Source organism: Capricornis sumatraensis, chromosome 9, assembly GCF_032405125.1.
Source record: "Capricornis sumatraensis isolate serow.1 chromosome 9, serow.2, whole genome shotgun sequence".
Lineage (NCBI taxonomy): Eukaryota > Metazoa > Chordata > Mammalia > Artiodactyla > Bovidae > Capricornis > Capricornis sumatraensis.
In genome coordinates this window covers 13,843,961-13,861,129 of record NC_091077.1, presented here as the reverse complement: position 1 = coordinate 13,861,129, position 17,169 = coordinate 13,843,961, and the positions used below count along the sequence as shown (strand labels likewise).

General features: G+C 40.6%; 1 protein-coding gene across 2 annotated transcripts; it reads right to left on the bottom strand.

The window, feature by feature from the left end:
- Nucleotides 1-4,036: 4,036 nt before the first annotated feature.
- ZNF317 (zinc finger protein 317) lies at nt 4,037-10,299 on the bottom strand. Of its 2 annotated transcripts, XM_068980582.1 has the most exons (6): nt 10,254-10,299; nt 9,385-9,527; nt 8,836-8,962; nt 8,287-8,382; nt 7,719-7,801; nt 4,037-7,211 (listed from the first exon to the last, which is right to left on the bottom strand). In XM_068980582.1, the coding sequence occupies exons 1-6, from the start codon at nt 10,282-10,284 to the stop codon at nt 5,892-5,894; spliced, it is 1,800 nt and encodes a 599-aa protein (XP_068836683.1). In that variant the 5' UTR covers nt 10,285-10,299; the 3' UTR covers nt 4,037-5,891. The 2 variants fall into 2 exon arrangements, with proteins under 2 accessions (XP_068836683.1, XP_068836684.1); XM_068980583.1 differs by lacking the exon at nt 8,287-8,382.
- Between the last annotated feature and the right edge of the window lie 6,870 nt (nt 10,300-17,169).

The window sequence follows — 17,169 nt, the reverse complement described above, 5'->3', positions numbered from 1 at the left end:
CAGTATTCTTGCCTGGGAAATCAAAATCCCATGGGCAATAGAGCCAGGCTGTTTACAGTCCCTTGGGTTGCAAAAAAGTCGGATATGACTTAGCAAGTAAACAACAACAAAGTATGAGTTAAACACTTTTCTGAAGTTCAGCAACACCTGTTTTAAATGATACCACACACAAACCATTACACATTTAGAAACACCTTTGGCATGAAGATAAACTGAACATGCACAAACCTTACAACCTAACAATTTCACACTCCTGGAATAACTCACCAACACTCCAGAAAGTGTGTTATACATTTTCTTACAACAGCACTGTTCATAATCGGGGAAAGTGGAAACAGTCCAGGAACTGTACATCAGCTGTTGTTAAACAAATTGTGGGAACCACTTATCCAAAGTGAAAATGAAACTACAGCCACATTCAATGTGACTCTCGAAATACCCTTGCTAGTTAGCCAAAAAGTTCATTTGGATTTTTCCTGAGATCTTACAGAAGGACCCAAGTGAATTTTTCGGCCAACCCAATGCTAATACTGTTACTTTTTTATTTTCCAACTCTAAACTTTTTATTTTGTACTGGGCTATAGGTGATTAACAACGTTGTGGTTATTTTACGTAAACAGTGAAGGGATTCAGCCATACATATACATGGATGCATTCTCTCCTAAACTCTCTTCCCATCCAAGATGCCACATAACATTGAGCAGAGTTCCATGTGCTATACAGTAAGTCCTTGTTAGCTATCCATTTTAAATACAGCAACTGGACACTGTTGTACTTAACTTGAACTCAACAATGAACTTCTAACAGATTTCTGTTTTTGTATCCTATCCCTCTACTCAGCCAACCAACCCAGAAGACAATACGATTCTTTAAAACAGAGACAGAATAGTTGTTACAGAACCCTCCACTGACTTTCCACAGAGAATAAAAGTTGACCCACAAGATGCCTCTGTGAAAAGGATCCCAATCCAGCTCTGACCTTACCACCTTCTGTGACTCCTAAGCTTGCCAGATTCCAGCCACACTGGCCCTAGCAAGCAAAATTCTTTTTTCATGACCTCTGAACTGCCTCAGGTGCTCTTGCCCACATTAGAATGTGGCACACACTGGCAGGGAATTTACATCTCTGCTTTATAATGTCCCCTTAAGCAATAGGTTTCCCCTATCCATAAAACAGATTCATTGAACCCCCACATCCCTGTCATCATCACCATGCTTAAATTTTGGGGCACTGAACTGACTGCCGATATACCACATATTTATTCATTTGTTTATCACGTGCCTTCATCCCATGTAGAATGTGATCACCATAAAGGCAAAAATCCTGATTCACCGCTATAGACTTAGGGCACAGAACAGGGCCTGACATAAGAATGAACTTAATAGATGGAGAAATATACCATGTTCATGGATCGGAAGAATCAATATAGTGAAAATGAGTATACTACCCAAAGCAATTTACAAATTCAATGCAATCCCTATCAAGCTACCAGCCATATTTTTCACAGAACTAGAACAAATAATTTCAAGATTTGTATGGAAATACAAAAAACCTCGAATAGCCAAAGCAATCTTGAGAAAGAAGAATGGAACTGGAGGAATCAACTTGCCTGATCAGGCTCTACTACAAAGCCACAGTCATCAAGACAGTATGGTACTGGCACAAAGACAGAAATATAGATCAATGGAACAAAATAGAAAGCCCAGAGATAAACCCACACACCTATGAACACCTTATCTTTGACAAAGGAGGCAAGAATATACAATGGAGTAAAGACAATCTCTTTAACAAGTGGTGCTGGGAAAACTGGTCAACCACTTGTAAAAGAATGAAACTAGATCACTTTCTAACACCGCACACAAAAATAAACTCAAAATGGATTAAAGATCTAAATGTAAGACCAGAAACTATAAAACTCCTAGAGAACATAGGCAAAACACTCTCCAACATAAATCACAGCAGGATCCTCTATGATCCACCCCCCAGAATTCTGGAAATAAAAGCAAAAATAAACAAATGGGATCTAATTAAAATTAAAAGCTTCTGCACAACAAAAGAAAATATAAGCAAGGTGAAAAGACAGCCTTCTGAATGGGAGAAAATAATAGCAAATGAAACAACTGACAACTAATCTCAAATACAAGCAACTTATGCAACTCAATTCCAGAAAAATAAATGACCCAATCAAAAAATGGGCCAAAGAACTAAATAGGCATTTCTCCAAAGAAGACATATGGATGGCTAACAAACACATGAAAAGATGCTCAACATCACTCATTATTAGAGAAATGTAAATCAAAACCACAATGAGGCACCACTTCACACCAGTCAGAATGTCTGCGATCCAAAAATCTGCAAGCAATAAATGCTGGAGAGGGTGTGGAGAAAAGGGAACCCTCCTACACTGTTGGTGGGAATGCAAACTAGTACAACCACTATGGAAAACAGTGTGGAGATTCCTTAAAAAATTGCAAATAGAACTGCCATATGACCCAGCAATCCCACTGAGCATACACACCGAGGAAACCAGAATTGAAAGAGGCACATGTACCCCAGTGTTCATCGCAGCACTGTTTATAATAGCCAGGACATGGAAACAACCTAGATGTCCATCAGCAGATGAATGGATAAGAAAGCTGTGGTACATATACACAATGGAGTATTACTCAGCCATTAAAAAGAATACATTTGAATCAGTTCTAATGAGATGGATGAAACTGGAGCTGATTATACAGAGTGAAGTAAGCCAGAAAGAAAAACACCAATACAGTATACTAATACATATATATGGAATTTAGAAAGATGGCAATGATGACCCTGTATGCAAGACAACAAAAAAGACACAGATGTGTATAGCGGACTTTTGGACTCTGAGGGAGAGGGAGAGGGTGGGATGATTTGGCAGAATGGCATTGAAACATGTACACTATCATATAAGAATCGAATCACCAGTCTATGTCCAATGCAGGATACAGCATGCTTCTGGCTGGTGCACGGGGATGACCCAGAGGGATGTTGTGGGGAGGGAGGTGGGAGGGGGGTTCATGTTTGGGATCGCATGTACACCCGTGGTGGATTCATGTCAATGTATGGCAAAACCAATACAGCATTGTAAAGTAAAATAAAGTAAAAATTAAAATTTAAGAAAGTAAAAAACAAAAAAGAATGAACTTGAAACACGGCACAGGGACCTCCCTGGTGGTCCAGTGGATAAGACTTGTGTTCCCAGAGCAGGGGGCCCAGGTTCCATCCCTGGTCAGGGAACCAGAGTCCACATAATGCAACTAAAAAAGATCCTGTATGCTGTATCTAAGACCCGGCACAGCCAAATAAATAAATATTTAAAACAAATAAACAACAATAAAGGCACTACAACTTGTTAATGAGCTGACCTCAAACAAGTAACATTAAACTTCCTTGCCTCAGACTGCCCATATGCAAAAGGGTGTTATTGGCAGTACCTATTTCTTAGGGCTTTTGTGAAAACCAATACACTTACTTCAACACAGGTCAAGAAATAATGCTTAAGCACACCAGAGACATGAAATACAATTTTTAAAACAGGGGTACAAGGATTTTTGTTGTTTAGTCACTAAGTCATGTCTGACTCTTTTGCGACCCCATGGACTGTAGCCTGCCAGGCTCCTCTGTCCATAGATTTCCCAGGCAAGAATAATGAAGTGGGTTGCCACTTCCTTCTTCAAGGGATCTTCCCAACCCAGGGATGGAACCCAGGTCTCCAGCATTGCAGGTGGATTCTTTACCACTGAGCCACCAGGGATGCCCTTAAGGATTTTTAAAAACCCAAATCCAACAATTATAAGCAGATTATACCAACATGTATAGCAACAGCTACCCAACCCCACTAATGACTTGATGCATGGGTTATGGACAACATCCAATCTGGTACAGTAGAACATTCCCACCACCAATAAAACAATTATTAAATAGATTAAACAATGAAATATCCAAAGCAGCTTAAACCAATAATCAGTTTTATTTTTTCTCATGTAATAGTAAGTCTGGAAATAACAAATCCAAGGCCAGTGCAGACACTCAAAGAGGCCACCGAGGAAGCCAAGATTATTGTGATTTTTCTGCAGTAAACTGCCCCAACCCTCTTGCTAAACCTGTGGCTTGGATCTTCATGGTCATAAGATGGATCCTTAACACTAGGTACTGGATCCCTTCTCAAGGTGAGAAGTAAGGGGGAGAACAAGTTGGGGGCAGGGCAGGGGTGGGGGATGTAGAGAGGAATCCAGGTAAGACAGACACTTAAGTGCTTTCTCACAGCCTGTATCTGCTTTTTTTGTCAATGGCCAGGCTGTGGACACGGACTCCACTAGTTGCAGGAAAACCTGTAAGAGATTTTCTAAAATAGTATACCTTACTAATCAGAACCTGGATCTTTCTGATATGAAAAAAAAGATACTAAAGATGCAACTACAAGTTTAGGTTACTTGTGGCTGTACAGGAGGCCAAAAACATTTCAAAGGACCAATTTGATGATGACATCCTGCTCTGATCACAACTTATTTGAATTAGATATTTGTAACAAACAGGTACTAAAAATACCCACATGTTACACAGCACATGACACTATTCTAAACAAACAAACAAAAAACCCCACTGTTTAAAGTAAGTTGTCCAAAAGGAAATAAACACATATCACAAATGAAATTATAGTAGAATACTATGTACAAACCTTCTGTGATGAGGCATGAGGGTTATTTGCAAGTGCATAACATTAAAATTAAATACTGAAAAATTAATGAGCTGGGGTCCATTTTTGTGATAGAAAACTGACTGATAAGTGCAATTCCACATGTACTGAGAAATCCTAATGAGGAGAGAATTCTCATACACACATGTGAGAGGGCTGTGGATGAAACTCCACAGAGGGACTGTCTGCAGTGTGGGTTCTCATGTGATTCCTAAAACAATTACACTGAGTATAGTTTTGAAGCTGTAAATAGGAATTTCTCATAATGTGAGTACCCACATGTTTCATAAAAACATGAGGAATTGTTGGTTAAAATTTCTCAACCTTAGCAATACTGACATTCTGGGGCACATACTTTCTCTCTCTTGAGGAAAGCCCCTGTGCATTGTAGGATATTTAGCAGCATCCTTGGTGTCTTCCAAAACATGCCAGTGGCAACCTCCCTCCACTTTTAAAGACTGACTATGTCTCCAGACTTTGCCAAATGTCCCCCAGGGAGCAAAATTATCCCCACTGCTGTAGATAAAGTATTGGCATTCTTTTTTCTGTAAAGGGCCAGAGAGTTGAGTATTTTAGGCTTTGTGGGCCAAAAGTGGTCTCCATCAATTTTTTTCTTCTTTAAAAACACAACCACTATTCTAAACTTGCCAGCTGCATTAAAATAGACAGCTGGCTATAGCCTGCCAACCTGTTACTGGCTTCCCTATGGTCCTTATTTCATAGATTTTTCTCTTTAGTGTGATTTCTCTCATGAGGGATACAATCAGACCAGGAAAGGTTTGTCCAGTCATGGAATTTACAGAGATCCTCCAGGATGAGCTTGTTCTTGTGCCCAGAAGGTACAAGGTGGTACTAAAGTCATTCTGACATTAAATACCAGGTTAGGGGTTCCCTCTCAAAGTTCTCCTGTTTTTTGAGAGCTACACGTACACTGATGGCTTCCTCACACCTCAGATACACATTTTCTCAACCACTGTGAGTTCTTACATAGTTCCAATGTGACATGGAAAAACCCAAGTCTTTCCACAGCTTTTATATGAACTGAATTTCTCCCAAGTTAACAATTTATGCCCAGTGAGATGAGTTCCTCAAAGCTTCCTGCCTTCCTGACACCTGTCAGGTTCCCTGCCAATCTGAGTTCTCCTGTTTTTCTTTAAAAAAGATGTGTCACTGGAGTCTTTTCCACACCGATGACACAAAAAGCTTCTCACCCCGGTGAGTTTTCACATGGCTCCTGAGGGATGAATGGTCACTGAAGGCTTTCCCGCAGGCCAGGCACTCATAGGGCTTCTCCCCAGTGTGTATCCTTCTGTGCACATTGAGGTTCGAGCCGATGCTGAAGGCCTTCCCACAGTGGTCACACTCATAGGGCTTCTCTCCTGTGTGACTTCTCATGTGTGTCTTGAGGGTTGACTGGTTTCTGAAGGCTTTCCCACACTGTCTGCATTCAACACGCTTCTTCACGAGATGAATGCTCATGTGCCTCCTCCGGGATAAATAGTCTCCAAAGACCTTCCCGCAAGCAGCACACTCATAGCGCCTCTCTTGGGTGTGGATCTTCCTGTGCGCAGTTAGGTTGGAGCTGGCACTGAAGGCTTTCCCGCAGAGGTCACACCTATACGGCTTCTCTCCAGTATGGGAATTCATGTGCGTCTTGAGGATGGACTGGTTCCTGAATGCCTTCCCACACTGTCTGCACTCGACAGGCTTCTTTACAATGTGAATTCTCATGTGTTTCCTCCGGGACAGGAGGTCCCCGAAAGATTTCCCACACTCTTTACACTCGTAGGTTTTCTCTACTGTGTGGTTCTTCTTGTGCAAGTTAAAGTTTGACTTCCACCGGAAGGCTTTCCCACACTGCGTGCACTCGTAGGGCTTCTCCCCAGTGTGATTCCTAACATGTTCTTTGAGATGGGAGGGGTGCTGGAAAGCCTTGCCACAATCATGACACTCATAGGGTCTCTCCCCAGTGTGTGTTCTCCTGTGGGCAATGAGGTGGCAGCTCCGGCCATAAGCCTTCCCACACTCGTCACACTTGTATGGCCGCTCCCCAGTGTGGACTCTCATGTGTATCTTCAGGGAGGAGAGGGTGCGGAAGGCATTCCCACATTGAGTGCAGTCAAACGGTTTCTCTGTGAGATGAGTTCTTGCGTGACTCCTGAGGGCTGAGGGGTCATTAAAAGCCTTCCCACAGGCACTGCACTCGTAGGGCTTCTCCCCAGTATGTATTCTCCTGTGCCGTGTGAGGGAAGCACTTGTGGTGAAGGCTTTCTGGCACTGATGACATTCGTGCATCTTCCTCCCGTTGTAAACGCTCATGTGTTGGGTTACATGGGACCTGTTCCTGAAAGTCACCCCACAGTCCCGGCGGTGATACGATCTCTTGCCAGTGTGCCTTCCCAACTGCTGAGTGAGATGAGCGCCTATGCTAAAGACGTCAAACAGGTTAGTGTACTCCGCGGACTTCTCTCCAAGCTGACCGTTTTCCTGTTGATGGAGAGGGATCACTAAGGCATTTAGGAAATGACTAAGGCATATCCTATGTTTGTTACATTCCTAAGACTATCCCCACATAAACTGGTATAAGTAGAAGCATATTGCAATTACTAATGATGTCACAATCTGCAAAGCAAAAATATTGCTCCTGCCCTGTATGGACTCCATCAAAAAAGAAAATAAATGAATGCCATGAATGTAACTTTCACAAAGCTTCTCGCATATACACTTTGTTAACTGTTTAAAACTAAATTAAGCCAACACTCAACATCTGAGATGTAGTTATAGAAATAATTACTCAATAGGACTTTAAGAAAAGTATGGGGCCAAATTCAGGGTTTTCCCCAAACTGGTACTACTATCTCTATCACTGTGTGCTCTTGGGGGTGGCTGAGGGGTGTGGGGGACCTGCCTGGTTTTGAGAAGCTTTTCTAACTCAGGCTAACCCCTGTCCTCTCCTAATATGGAAGATTCAGAATTATTCCAAGGAAATCTTACCACTGTCACACCATTAGATGTTTCCTTCCCAAAAATATCTTCCACAAGAATTGACCATTTGGTTTTAGATGGCGTCGCCCAATCTGAAACAAATTGGGAAAATATCAACCTGCTGGCAAAGAAAAATGGTGGGACGATGGTGACAAAAATAGAGGTGGCTTTCTTTGCAGATACAAATCATAAAGAAGAGAAGGGAATGTGAGAGGGGAGAACACATGTAAGTAAAAAGGACTGAGAAATCTGGACGTGTGAGACATTTGGCAATGAAGGGGGTAGAAATTTAAGTTGACTCACTAAGAATTAACTCTTCAAATACTAACATTGATAATGATATTAAGAGTATGACCAAGAATGTTGAATAGGAAAGAACGAGACAAAGAGCCCACATGGTCACTTCAAATTTAGAGATGAAGGGACACCAAAACCAAAAGACTTTTGAGAGGATGGAGGTGTAGTCAAAGAGAAAGCGCATTTTCAACCTGGGTGAGGTTTCCCAATGAAACTCCATTCATCCCCATCGCTGGCAAGAGCAGATTCTCAGCAGCACTTGTGTCTGCCTGGTGCTTACCGGGACAAGGGCCTCGGTGAAGTTCCCGATCCTCTGTCCTCAGCTCCTCTTCTTGCTCCAAGTGGGAGATGAGGCTGGGTTTGCCCACCTGGTACCCTACTCACGGGGAAAGACATATGTTGAGGGAAGATTGTGCAGAGGACCACCCCTTCCAATAGTCTGGGAGCAGTGTTTTGGTCTTCAGTGTTCTGAGGATGGACAAGTCTGACTTAGGAGCAGCAAAATGGCAGTGCCACATTTCTAAGGAACACAGTGAAAGGCTTTCATAAAACACAAACCCCCAAATATTCCCACACATTTTGCCCTTCAAAAGAATGAGGATTTCTTAACTCAGAAAACTATGCCCAAGCGCAGATACACATAACCTCCAAGGTCAATGCAGTGGACAGATCTCAATATCCAAAGGGAGATACCACTAGGGCAGGGACCAGGTCAACTTGTCCATAACTGTATTCTAAATCCCCACACAGTTCCTGAGCCACAGCAAGCACTTGTAACAAGGACATTTGATTCATGAATGGACGAATGAAGAAATGACACCAGCCTTACCCACTGAGGCAAGGTTACTATAGTTCTCCAGCATCACATCTTTGTACAGTTTTCTCTGAGTAGAGTCCAGCAAGGGCCACTCCTTCTCAGTGAAGTCCACAGCAACATCCTGGAAAGTCACTGATTCCTGAAACACCACACACATTTGGGGTCAGTGAGAACCCAGCCTGTGTTAAAAGATGGCTGAGGATAAAGACTACGTGTGAGAGACTCTAAACACAGGATTTTCAATACAGGGCTCTGAGGTCTAAACATTTACTTTAGAAGACAGTCCTTAGATGTCTTCTCTTCCTTATGAGATAATTTCATCCTATCTCATTGCTTCAAATGCATCTGACGTGGGATCAAACCTCCTTTCACTTCCAGCCTGGCCTGAGAGCTTTGAGCTGTATGATGAAAAAACAACTTGTTACATGTCATTTTCCCTAACATCCCTGATACCAGCCTCACAACCTTCTCTGCTTCTTCCTCTTGCACTCTGATCAGGCATCCATCAGCCTAGATGAAGACCCTCCCCCACCTTCAGGGGTCTTAAAGAGCTTGGTATACCTGGGATGGTTCAACACTGGTTGATGTATGAGGCTCCAGGCCATTGCATGCAAACAGGTCAACATCCTGGGGACAGGAAGGGTCTTTTGAAGAAAGAGGAATTTCTGACTCGTGGATACAGGCAGGCTCCTGGCTGGTCATAGCTAGAGAAGAGAGAACCCATGAGGATTAAAGCCCACCTGACACTCGCAAATCAGGAAATGATCCCATACTAATTATGTGTGTGTGCAGTGCACATGCCCCAATCACAATCACACACATACACAAGTTGTGTAACAAGCCAGAGCAGCCCTGCTCCACTCAAGGATAGGAAAAAGGGTGGTGGGCCTACATAGCCATAAAGAAAATGACACACATCCTCAAAAAATAAAAAAGAAAGAAACTAATATATGTTCTCATCCTCAATTTATGAATGAAAAAATGAAAGCTATAAGAGATGGAGCTATTACTTTGCTCAGATTTATCAAAATAATAAGTAAAGTAAGTAAGTAAAGTCGCTCAGTCGTGTCCGACTCTTTGCGACCCCATGGACTATAACCTACCAGACTCCTCCCTCCATGGGATTCTCCAAGCAAGAGTACTGGAGTGGGTTGTCATTTCCTTCTCCAATGGGTTATCAATTACCTGTAGCCTTCTTTGCTCACCAACTACAAACACTCCCTGCCTTACCCAAACTCACAAAGACCCTGAATCAGACACAGTTGCCAGGGGAGCTCTCAGGACTTTGCCCCACCCACTTCAGTTCACGCATTCCCCCACCATTTTTGACCTGGCAGCCCTCCCACTAGCTATGCATATCCTTGCCCTCAGTGAAGTGGCAGGAGCCATGGAAGCTTTTTCTGAGGGCATTCAACACCCGAAGCACTTACCCCATGTGGGAGCCAGGCCAAGAGCTGCCATCTTACGAGAATGACAGTAAATCTGCCTGAAGAGCAGGGCCTGGGACCAGGAAGCCACTTTCTCTCTCATGGGTCTCCTGGAGTGGACATCTGTAGGAAACGAGAGAAAGACTACTAGGTGTAGCCAAAGGTTTTCTGTCTCTCCCGCTCACACGACAATTCTGACTTTTGTTTTTCAGCATTTCCTCTTTTGAGAAACAAGTTCTGTCTCATCCTGGGCCTTAACCTTGCTTAGGTAAAACCTCCAGGCAACATGGTGGAGGTCCTGGACCCACCTCAACTAAGACTCAGAGTCACTCTCTCAAGTAATGTGTCACCAATTGTTATTCAGTCGCTAAGCCATGTCCAACTCTTTGCGACTCCATGGACCATAGCCCACCAGGCTCCTTTGTCCATGAAATTTCCCAGGCAAGAATACTGGAGTGGTTCCCATTTCCTACTCCAGGGGACTGTCCCAACCCAGTGATCAAACCTGCATCTCCTGCTTGGCAAGCAGATTCTTTACCACTGAGCCACATGAAAAGTCCATGTTACCAATTCACTCACTAAACACTTAGGCTCCAGACTTATTCAACGCTCATCCTGGCTTATGATGGTTCAAGTAACCAAGAGGAGGATCCATCTAGGACCATGTGTTCCGATCTCCAATGCCTTCGGCCCCATACTCTATGAACTGTGGGCTACAGCTCAGGGCTTGTCATCACTAGAATCAGGTTCGCCTCACTAACAATGATTCAAAAATTTGCTCTCTGGACAAAATCTCCTACACAATATGTACCCTGTTAGACAAGAAGTGCCAGGAAGTCAAAGATTTTTCACGTCTTTGTTTTGTTCACTGCTGCAGTGTCTGAAGGGCTTCCCCAGGTGGCTCAGTGGGTAAAAGAACCCACCTGCCAATGCAGGAGACATAAGAGATGCAGGTTCGATCCCTGAGTCAGGAAGATCCCCTGAAGAAGGAAATGGCAACCCACTCTCCAGTATTGTGTCTGGAAAATGCAATGGACAGAGGAGCCTGGTGGGCTACAGTCTATGGGGTCACAAAGAGTTGGACATGACTAAGCAACTGAGTATGCAGTGTCTGGAACAGTACCTCAAATAATAAACAGGTTTAAAGTGACTGAAACAGTGAGTGGTGACAAATAAGATGACCCACATTTCTCTTCATACTGAGATGACATCCTTGGGCCTTGGGGTCTTGGAAGATCACAAGGGATGGAACTTGGAGGGGAGGGGAATCCTGTTCAGATCCTATGAGATATATGTATGTTGACACAGCCATGTGGCTTAGGCACGCCTTGGCCCTCACTGTTCACCATCTGAAATATGGGGCAAGGTACACAAGTGGTTCAAGCCTGGATGGAGAATGCACTCACATCAATTTCAAATCTGTGGGATATTTTCAAAGTCTCATGGTAATGTAAACTATAGACCAGAGCAAGGTTCTGGAGTATTTCTCATCTGAGCAATTATACCACTTGTTGAGCTAGAATTGGTGACCCTAGATACAGATCTCAGCATCACACAAGCACAGAGTTAATGCCACCATGTATTCTGCATGCTCACATGCATTTCTCTCTCACCCTAATCTCACCACTGCTCCTCAAATTACAAAAGACCTACCTTCATCATTTTTCAGTCCAAAACACATTTTATCCTTTACAATTGTTCTATTATGATTTCTCCTTTTGTAGCCATAATTCCTCCAATATTTGATTTTAAATCCCCATATTCAATTTTGTAATACAACCCAGAGATATTCAGAATTTCCAGGTGGAACTACTATAGACAGAATAATCTTTTTGTTACTTTTATTGAGTGGTATTTCTGCCCCTGCTAGAATTGTCTCTACCAGTAATTCCTGTAGGCCTAAAGAAACAATAGTTTTGAGAATACTGCAAGCCATTTTTTTTACTCCAGAAATGTGTTACACTCATAAATTAACATCTCTATACTTCACTATCTGTAAGCTTTCAACCAATCAGATGAAATGTCCCAGGGGATAAAAGGACAGATTAATACTTCTGTTTCCAACAGGCAATCTACATATACTGGTTAAATCTCCCATTCAAAACTATTTTAAGCACAATACAAAATAAACACAGGTATTTTTAAAAATCATTCACACGCTGGTAATAAATACACAGAAATTTTAAAATGTGTAATTTCTAAAAGGACAATTACAATTGTTAAAATAAAGGCAAAATGTTGAAATAAAGAGTTTCATCAGATTACACAGTCCCCCTCTCAAAACAAACAAACAAACCTGTTTTTCAGAGTCTCACACAAAGTCTGGTCCTCAAGCCAGCTGCATAAACATCACCTAGAGAACTTTAATAATTCTGCTTCCCAGTTCATATCCAAGCCCAATTAAAGGAGAGTTTTGAAGTAGACTGATGAATCTATTTTATTAATAACAAGCACTATAGGTGACTTGTACACAGGCTTAAATTTAAAAACCACTTCTAGAGAATAAACATGAGGGCACACAGATAAAGAGATGATAAGCATAAAGAGCCATGGGAGACAGAGGAAAATGGCTGAACTGATTCTAAACAGAATTCTAAAAGGAGAAGGAAGGAGTCCAGGCAATTATTGCAGAAGACAGTAGCTGTGAATTTCTCATTTCAGAAGGCAAATATAAAGACACTGAAGATAAAAACAGATCACAGTTAGATACAATTAAACTGAACCAGAGAACAAAAATGGCAGAAGAATATCTGAATAGCAGCCTGGGAGGAAAATAATGCAGGTTACCTTTAAAGCAATGGGATGCAACTTCTAGTTGCATCTCAATCACCTGGAGAGCTTGTTAAAACCAGAAATGTATTTTTAAAAACTCACATTGCTAGGCCCTAGCCCCAGTTTTTGACTCTGAAGATATGGGGTGTGAAATGCAAGAATATGCATTTATAACAAATTCCCAGGTGATGCTGATGCTGTTGGTCTGAAGAACACACTTTAAGAATCATTGCTTTAAAAAAGTAAAACATTAGGCTGACACCTGACTACTGGCCAGCAACAATGGGAGCCAGAAGATAGTGGAACATCTTCATGGCTCTGGAATATACTTTAAAAATCAAAATGTCCATTAAGATGGCAAAATAACATCATATTTGAACTTGCCACTCACAGAAAAGAGAAATTCTAAAACAAATACTTTAGGAAGAAAGGAAAATTCAAGGAAGCAAAGACTGTTAAGAACTTACACCAAAGGGTCCAAGAACCAAAGAAAGAACACAACAAGGAAAATGTGTGGGTATAATGAAACTAAACATGACTATACACGATAATCTCTTTCGAGTTTAAAAAAAAAGACAAAATTAGAATGCAAGACCGGTGGCATGATCTGATGGTCCAGTGGCTAAAATTCTGCTCACAATGCAGGGGGACCAGGTTCAATTCCTGATCAGGGAACTTGACCCTGCATGCCACAAAATAAAGATGAAGATTCAAGATCTTGTTTGCCACAATTAAGACCAGGTACAACCAAATAATTAAATAAATATTTTTAAAAAATAATAAAATAAAATGGATGATCACAAAACCAGGAGAGTGATGTAAATGAGGAGAGTGATAAGGTATCAAAAATCTAAATTTCATGAACAAACAAGGATAAGAATTCTCCAAGACAACTACTAAGATAATACATATAAATAAATTCTACATATATATATATACACATACATATATATACACACATAGATAAATTCAAAACATGCAAAGAAAAATGTGGAGTGAACAAAATTTTCAAATCAAAAGCTAGAGGGCAGGAAAAAAAAAAAAAAAAAGCTATAAAAAAGCTGACCAAACACTTCAACTACAGTAGAAAGAGTCTCAAAATGGAGTAAAAACAATCCAGTTATATGGTGCTTGCAAGAACATCTAAAAAATAAGAATATAGCAAGAATGGAAAGGTAAATGGGCTTCCCTTGTGGCTCAGCTGGTAAAGAATCTGCATACAATGCGGGTAGACCTGGGTTCAATCCCTGGGTTAGGAAGATCCCCTAGAGAAGGGAAAGGCTACCCACTCCAGTATTCTGGCCTGGAAAATTCCATGGACTGTACACCCCATGGGGTCACAAAGAGTCAGACATGACTGAACGACTTTCGCTTCACATACAAGGTAAATACTTTTTTAAAAATCTGGTTTAAATATTTTAATACCAGAATGAATTAAAGCAAAAAGGCTAAGAGTAAAAACTGAGGAACTGCATAATGAAAAAAGGTATAACCCCTGAAAAAGCTATAACTGTTTTAGCTATATACTATATATGTTTTAGCCTCAAAAATACAGGCAGAGGGTGGTAGGTCTCTAAGGAGAATGGACAAAGCCACTACCAGAGCTCTCAATAATATGTTTAAGCAGACAACTCAATAACTATATGCAGACTGCACAAGATGAAATAGTATTTCCTAACTATAAAATCCAACCACACATGGGGTACAATGTGTGTCTCAGAAAATGGCATCAAGCTGACTACAGTGTAAGTTCGCAAACAATAACCAAGAACCAGGAAAAGGTCACAGAAATTGAAACTAAAAGTCCTAAATAACTTTCATGTCAAAGAAGTCATAGTATTTGATAATACTTAGAACTGAAATACAATAGAATATTCACTACAGTCCTTTGGGATGTGCAGGTATCCAATGTAAGAAATTGTAAAGAAACGTGCCAAGAAAGTAAAAGAAGAAAATTATGAAGAACACAAAGTTATGAAACAGAAAACATACATATTATAAAGTGGTTCAATCAAGCCAAAAGTTTTAAGAGAAAAAGAAAATTGACACAATTCTGACAGGACTTATTTAAAATAAAGGAAAGAACATATAAATACAAGAATGAAAAACTGGTAACATCACACATATATCAAGCACTAAAAACACAGTATGAGATGACTTCATGGCAAACAGATGGGGAAACAATGGAAACAGTGACAGACTGCAGATGGTGACTGCAGCCATGAAATTAAAAGACACTTGCTCCTTGGAAGAAGAGCTATGACCAACTTAGACTGCATATTAAAAAGCAGAGACAAAGGCCTGTCTAGTCAAAGCTATGGTTTTTCCAGTAGTCATGTATGGATGTGAGAGTTGGACTGTAAAGAAAGCTGAGTGCCAAAGAATTTATGCTTTTGAACTGTGGTGTTGGAGAGGACTCTTGAGAGTCCCTTGGACTGCAAGGAGATCCAACCAGTCCATCCTAAAGGAAATCAGTCCTGAATATTCATTGGAAGGACTGATGCTAAAGCTGAAACTCCGATACTTTGGCCACCTGATGTGAAGAACGACTCATTGGAAAAGACCTTAATGCTGCAAAAGATTGAAGGCAGGAGAAGGGAACGACAGAGAATGAGATGGTTGGATGGCATCACTGACATGATGGACATGAGTTTGAGTAGGCTCCGGGAGTTGGTGATGGACAGGGAAGCCTGGCATGCTGCAGTTCATGGGGTCACAAAGAGTCGGACACGACTGAGCGACTGAACTGAACTGAATTCAAGACCATATTTTAACAACTTTGATTATACAATTTAGCTTTAGATGGAATGAATAAGTTCCTAAAGAAATTTTATTTACCATAATTAAATAGAGAACTTGGATGCCCTTTGACTCTTAGAGAACTGAAACAACAGCTTTAGAAAAAAAAAAAAAAAAAAAAACTCCAGACCCCAGTGGTTTTTCCTGGTACAATTCCCTTGTAAAGAAAAAGTGAGTCTACTCTTAGGTAAAATATTCCAGAGTTTAGAAAAAAAGAGAACACTCCCACCCCATTTTATGAGGCTGGCATAAATGTGAAACAGAAAAGGAAAATTACAAGCCAATTTCACTCAAATGTAGATTGGTTTAATACCATTACCAGGTAAATAAGATAATCATATTTTTCACTTATTCATTTAAAACACAAACAGAACTAGAACCCACAGATCAGGCATAGTCTGAGATGACTTAAGTACATCAACACATCAAAGTAGATGCTGGGGAAAAAAAATCACTCGGTGAGTGATTTTCATGACAAAAAACTCTTAGATTAGGAAAAAGGAGCTTCCTTTACCTAACACTATTTTTTTTTAAAAAAAAAGCCTTCAGCTAACACTCAAATTAATTCCCCTTAAGGTCAGAAAGAAAACAGGACTGCCTCAAGTTGGCTTTTCGAACTCCATTCAATACTACTGGAAGTCCAGTAAAGAAAGTAAATAATAAAAATAAACGTGTGATACGAAAGAAAAACATAAATATACATCAGTACTTTCCAAAGAATAAAACTAACAATAACAAAAACCATTATATCTTTCTTGCTGATACTCATAAAACTTGACTGAAAAGCATTATAGAAGATGTAACCAGTTAACTGTAAAATTCAATGGCATAATAATGCCAATATTCTCAAAATTTACACACACGCACAGGTGTGTGCGTGTATAAAACACAATTTGCAAGTAAAACCACAGTATATGGAGCTTTGTAAACTGACTAAAATTTAAGTCACTATGTATCTAAAAGAGAATGGTAGGCGCATGTCTCTGAAAATACTTGGGTGCATGTAATTCGTTGTAAGTAATTCTCAAAATTAGGAAATACATTTTTAAGAAAACATACAAGCAGTAAAATCCAGGGAAAAAATCACGGAGAAGGAGGTGGATGCAGTTCAGAAGAATACAGGTTTCTGAGTTTTCATAATCTTATTTTTCTTGTCCTAGTTTGAGGAATCACTTTATTCTTCTTTTAATTTTGTGTGTTTTCATACTTTGCGGGGGGGCATATATCTTATATTCTAATAAAAAAATTATTCGAAGGGAAACCAGAAAGCACCAAATAAGATGGCAAAAGTCAATGCAAAATATTAGTAATCATATTAAATATTAATGGACTAATTCTCAAGTTAAAC

Bases quoted from the DNA above. Each gene is read 5' to 3' on its own strand.
- ZNF317 (XM_068980582.1), bottom strand. From the start codon at position 10,284: ATGGCAGCTCTTGGCCTGGCTCCCACATGGG. The intron at 8,383-8,835 runs GTAAGGCTGGTG...CCCCGTGAGTAG, and splicing joins TAGTAACCTTGCCTCAGTGG to GGTACCAGGTGGGCAAACCC. The intron at 7,212-7,718 runs GTAAGATTTCCT...CTCCATCAACAG, and splicing joins CATCTAATGGTGTGACAGTG to GAAAACGGTCAGCTTGGAGA.